Source organism: Heptranchias perlo, chromosome 13 (assembly GCF_035084215.1).
Source record: "Heptranchias perlo isolate sHepPer1 chromosome 13, sHepPer1.hap1, whole genome shotgun sequence".
Lineage (NCBI taxonomy): Eukaryota > Metazoa > Chordata > Chondrichthyes > Hexanchiformes > Hexanchidae > Heptranchias > Heptranchias perlo.
This window is the reverse complement of record NC_090337.1, coordinates 68,974,595-68,980,615: the sequence shown is the minus strand read 5'-3', so window position 1 is coordinate 68,980,615 and position 6,021 is coordinate 68,974,595. Positions and strand designations below refer to the sequence as shown.

Below are 6,021 nucleotides of genomic sequence, written 5' to 3'. Positions count from 1 at the left end.
TTGATGGTGTTGTTGCTATTGTTGATGTTGTTGTTATCACTATTGCTCATGTTGCTATTGTTGGCATTACACTAGTAGATGTTGCTGTTGCTATTGTTGATGGTTGTAAACAATTTTACAACACCAAGTTATAGTCCAGCAATTTTATTTTAAATTCACAAGCTTTCGGAGATTTTCTCCTTCCTCAGGCAAATGTTTTTTTTCCTCAGGCAAATGATTTTCTCCTTCCTCAGGCAAATTTTCTCCTTCCTCAAACATTTGCCTGAGGAAGGAGAAAATCTCCGAAAGCTTGTGAATTTAAAATAAAATTGCTGGACTATAACTTGGTGTTGTAAAATTGTTTACAATTGTCAACCCCAGTCCATCACCGGCATCTCCACATTGTTGATGGTGTCATTGCTATTGTTGATGTTGTTGTTATCACTATTGCTCATGTTGCTATTGTTGGCGTTACACTAGTAGATGTTGCTGTTGCTATTGTTGATGGTTGTAAACAATTTTACAACACCAAGTTATAGTCCAGCAATTTTATTTTAAATTCACAAGCTTTCGGAGATTTTCTCCTTCCTCAGGCAAATGTTTTTTTTCCTCAGGCAAATGATTTTCTCCTTCCTCAGGCAAATTTTCTCCTTCCTCAAACATTTGCCTGAGGAAGGAGAAAATCTCCGAAAGCTTGTGAATTTAAAATAAAATTGCTGGACTATAACTTGGTGTTGTAAAATTGTTTACAATTGTCAACCCCAGTCCATCACCGGCATCTCCACATTGTTGATGGTGTCATTGCTATTGTTGATGCTGTTGTTGCTTTTGTTGATCATGTTGTTGCTTTTGTTGATGGTGTTTTTGCTATTCTTAATTGAGTTGTTGCTGTTGTTGATCATGTTATAGTTGATGGTGTTATTGCTATTGTTGATGTTGCTATTATTATTGGTGTTGTTGCTGTTGTTGATGGCGTTGTTGCTTTGTTGGTAGTATTGCTATTGTTGGTGGTGTTGTTTATATATGTGATGTTGCTTTTGTTTTTGTTTATGTTGATGGTGTTGTTGATGTTGCAATTGTTGCTGATGTTGCTGCCACTTTTGATTGTTTTGTTGTTGCTGTTGTTGTTGCTGTTGTTGAGTCTGTTGTTGCTATTGTTGATGTTGAAATTGTTAATGGTGTTGACGATGTTGGTAATATAGATGGTGAAGTTGCTGTGGTTGTTATTGTTTCTGTTGGTGAAGGTGTTCCTATTGGTGATGCTGTTGTTGCTATTGTTGATGTTGATGTTGCCGTTGATGGCTTTGTTGTTTTGCTAATGGATTTGTTATTTTTGATGGTGTTGTTGCTATTGTTGATGGTGTTGCTATTGTTGGTGATGTTTCTGTTTGTGATGTTGTTGCTTTGTTGATGTATTGTTATTATTGATAGTGTTGTTGCTATTGCTGATGGTGTTGTTGCTATTGCTGATGGGGTTGCTATTTTTGATGGTGTTGTTGCTTTCTTTGCTGTTGTTGATGTTGTTGCTATTGCTTATGTGCCTATTGTTGATAGTGTTGTTGTTCATGGTGTTGTATTAATTGATGTTACTGTTGCCATTGTTGAATGTTTCACTGCCAATGTTAATGTTTTTATTGTTGACAGTTTTTGCTGTTAATGGTGTTGTTGCTATTGTTGATATTATTGATGCAGTTGTTGCTATTGTTGATTGTGTTTTACTGTTGTTGTTGATGGTGTTGTTAATGTTGATTGTGTTGTTGGTGTTGTTTCTGATATTTCTGATGTTGATGTGTTGCTATTGTTGATGGTGTTGTTTATTTTTGTGATGCTGTTGCTTTTGTTGATAGTGTTGTTGCTATTGATGATGTTGATTTTGATGTTGATGGTGTTTATATTGTTGAAGGTCTTGCTGCTATTGTTGATGTTGTTTTTTTTTCTTCATTCATGGGATGTGGGCGTCGCTGGCAAGGCCAGCATTTATTGCCCATCCCTAATTGAACTTGAGAAGGTGGTGGTGAGCCGCCTTCTTGAACCGCTGCAGTCCGTGTGGTGAAGGTTCTCCCACAGTGCTGTTAGGAAGGGAGTCCCAGGGTTTTGACCCAGCAATGATGAAGGAACGGCGATATATTTCCAAGCCGGGATGGTGTGTGACTTGGAGGCGAGCGTGCAGGTGGTGTTGTTCCCATGTGCCTGCTGCTCTTGTCCTTCTAGGTGGTAGAGGTCGCGGGTTTGGGAGATGCTGTCGAAGAAGCTTTGACGCATTGCTACAGTGCATCCTGTGGATGGTACACACTGCAGCTACAGTGTGCCGGTGGTGAAGGGAGTGAATGTTTAGGGTGGTGGATGGGGTGCCAATTAAGTGGGCTGCTTTGTCCTGGATGGTGTCGAGCTTCTTGAGTATTGTTGGAGCTGAACTCATTCAAGCAAGTGGAGAGTATTCCATCACACTCCTGACTTGTGCTTGTAGATGGTGGATAGGCTGTGGGGAGTCAGGAGGTGAGTCACTCCCCACAGAATACCCAGCCTCTGACCTGCTCTTGTAGCCACAGTATTCATATGGCTGTTCTAGTTAAGTTTCTGGCCAATCGTGATCCCCAGGATGTTGATGGTGGGGGCTTCGGCTTTGGTAATGCCATTGAATGTCAAGGGGAGGTGGTTAGACTCTCTCTTGTTGGAGATAGTCATTGCCTGGCACTTGTCTGGCGTGAATGTTACTTGCCACTTATGAGCCCAAGCCTAGATGTTGTCCAGGACTTGCTGCATGCAGACTCGGACTGCTTCATTATCTGAGGGGTTGTGAATGGATGGCATTGGGGCTGTTGTTGGTGTTGTTGCTGTTGTTATGGTTTTGTTAGTAATATTGATGGTGTTGTTGCTATTGTTGATGGTGTTGTCATTGTTGATGGTTTTTCTATTGTTGATGTTGCTATTATCAATGGTGTCATTGCTATTCTTGATTTTGATTTTGCTGTTGATGGTGTTGTTGCTATTACTGATAGTGTTGCTATTGTTGATGGTGTTGTTGCTATCGTTACTTTTGTTGATATTGCTATTGCTATTGTTGATAGTGTTGTATTAGTTGATGTTGCTTTTGTTGATGGTATCATTGATGTTGTTGAAGTTGTTGTTGGCATCAGTGATGTTACAATTGTCATTGTTGGTGATGTTATTGCTGGTGGTGTTGCTAATGTTATGGTTTTGTTACAACTATTGATGTGTTGTTATTGTTGATGATGTTGCTATTGATGGTGTTGTTGCCATTGATGGTGTTGTTGCTATTGTTGATGGTGTTGTTTTTATTGTTGATGTTGATGTTGCTATTGATGTTGTTCTTACTTTGATAGTGTTTTTGTTATTGATTGTTTTGCTGTTATTGTTGATGGTATTGTCACTTTCTTGATGGTGTTGCTATTGTTGCTCTTTTTGCTGATGTTGCTATTGTTGGTTGTGTTGTTGCTTTGTTGATGGTGTTGTTGCTATTGTTGATAGTGTTGTTGCTATTTCGGATGGTGTTGCTATTGTTGACGGTGTTGTTACTATTGTTGTTGTTGATGATGCTATTGCTCATGTAGCTATTGTTGATGGTGTTGTTACTATTGTTGATTGTATTGTTTCTACTGTTGTCTCTTTCAATTGTCAATGGTTTTGCTGTTACTTACATTTTTGCTGTTGTTGGTATTATTGCTGTTGTTGATATTGTTGATGGTGTTGTTTCTATTGTTAATTGAATTGTTGCTGTTGTTGATAGTGGTGGTTTTATTGCTGTTGTTTATCATGTTGTTATTGTTGCTGTTGTTGGTGTTGCTATTATTATTGTCATTGCTATTGTTGGTGTTCGTGTTTCTATTAGTATTGGTCTTGTTGCTATTGTTGGTGGTGTTGTCCCATTTGGTGATGGTGTTGCTTTTGTTGATGGTTTTGCTATTTTTTTCCCTTCAAGTACTTATCCAGTTTCCTTTTGAAAGCCATGACTGAATCTGCCTCCACCACCCCCTCATGCAGTGCATTCCAGATCCAAACCACTCGCTGTGTAAAAAAGTTTTTCCTCATGTCACCTTTGGTTCTTTTGACAATCAACTTAAAGCTATGTACTCTGATTCTTGAACCTTCCACCAATGGGATCAGTTTCTCTCTATCTACTCTATCTAGACCCTTCATGATTTTGAATAACCCTAATAAATCTCCTCTCAACCTTTTCTGTTCCAGGGAGAACAATCCCAGCCTCTCCAGTCTATCCATGTAACTAAAGTCCCTCATCCCTGGAAATCTCTTTTGCCTCCTCTCCTCTCTCTAAGGCCTTCACATCCTTCCTAAAGTGTCGTGCATGGAACTGGACACAATGCTCCAGTTGTGGCCAAACCAGTGTTTTATAAAGGTTTATCATGACTTATTTGCTTTTGTACTCTATGCCTCTATTTATAAAGCCCAGCATCCCATATGCTTTTTTAACCACTTTCTCAACCTGCCCTGCCAACTTCAATGAGTTGTCTACATACACCCCCTAGATCTCTCTGTTCCTGTACCACTTTTAGAATTGTGCCCCTTAACTTATATTGCCTCTCCTTATTCTTCCTACTGAAATGTATCACCTCACATTTCTCTGTGTTAAATTTCATCTGCCATGTGTCCCCCCATTCCACCGGCCTGTCTATGTCCTCTTGAAGTCTATCACTAACCTCCTCGCTGTTAACTACACTTCTAAATTTTGTGTCATCTGCAAAGTTGGAAATTGTGCCCTGTACATCCAAGTCCAAGTCATTAATATACACCAAGAAAAGCAGTGGGCCTAGTGCTGACCCCTGGGGAACACCACTATATACCTTCCTCCAGTCTGAAAAACAACCATTCACCACTACTCTCTGTTTCCTGTTACTTAGCCAATTCTGTATCCTTGTTGCTACTGCCCCTTTTATTCCATGGGATTCAATCTTGATGACAAGCCTATTATGAGGCACTTTATCAAATGCCTTTAGAATGTCCATATACACCACATCAACCGCATTGCCCTTATCAACCCTCTCTGATGTTATTTCTATTGTTGGTGGTAGTGTTGCCGTTGTTGAAGTTACAGTTATATTGTAGAAGACGTTGTAGCTATTGTTGATGGTATTGTCATTGTAGATGGTGTTGCTGCTATTGTTGATCATGCTGTTATTGGTTATTGTATTGTTGATGTTATTGATGGTGTTGTTGATAACGATAATAGTGTTGTTGTTATTGTCAATGGTGTTGTTGCTATTGTTGATGGTGATGTTGTTATTGTTGATGTTGTCGTTGCTATTGTTTATGAAGTTGCTATTGTTGATGGTGTGGCTGTGGTTGGTGGCTTTGCCATTGCTGACCATGTTGTTGCTATTATTGATGGTGTTGCTATTGTTGTTGAAGGTGCTTTTGTCAGTGGTTCTCTTACAATTGAAGTTTGTGTTGATGCTATTGTTGATTGTGTTGTTGTTATTGTTGATTGTGTTGTTGCTATTGTTAATGGTGTTGCTAATGTTGATGTTTTTTTCTATTGATGTTGTTGTTGCCATTGCTGAAGTTGCAGTTATATTGTTGAAGGTGTTGTTGCTATTGTTGATGGTGATTTGCTATTCTTGGTGGTGTTGCTTTAGTTGATGGTTATGTCTCTATTTTTGATGGTGTTGCTATTGTTGATGGTGTTGTTGCTATTATTGATGGTGTTGCTATTGTTGGTGTTGCTATTGTTGATGGTGTTGTTGCTATTATTGATGGTGTTGCTATTGTTGGTGTTGCTATTGTTGATGGTGTTGTTGCTATTGATGATGGTGTTGTTGCTATTGTTGATGGTGATTTGCTATTCTTGGTGGTGTTGCTTTAGTTGATGGTTATGTCTCTGTCATTGATGGTGTTGTTGCTATTGTTGATGGTGTTATTGCTATTATTGATGGTGTTGGTGTTGTTGGTTTTGTTATTGTTGATGGTGTTGTTGCTATTATTGATGGTGTTGCTATTGTTGGTGTTGCTATTGTTGATGGTGTTGTTGCTATTGTTGATGGTGTTGTTGCTGTTGTTGATAGATGT

General features: G+C 39.0%; 1 protein-coding gene across 1 annotated transcript; it reads right to left on the bottom strand.

Moving 5' to 3' along the window:
* Positions 1–877: 877 nt before the first annotated feature.
* LOC137331172 (putative uncharacterized protein DDB_G0286901) lies at positions 878–5,791 on the bottom strand (the record flags this gene model as incomplete). The annotated part of the gene is made up of 5 exons (XM_067994771.1): positions 878–1,294; positions 3,437–3,603; positions 3,647–3,806; positions 5,103–5,279; positions 5,618–5,791. Coding segments are annotated over 5 exons (1,095 nt in total), but the record flags the coding sequence as incomplete, so codon positions are not given.
* Between the last annotated feature and the right edge of the window lie 230 nt (positions 5,792–6,021).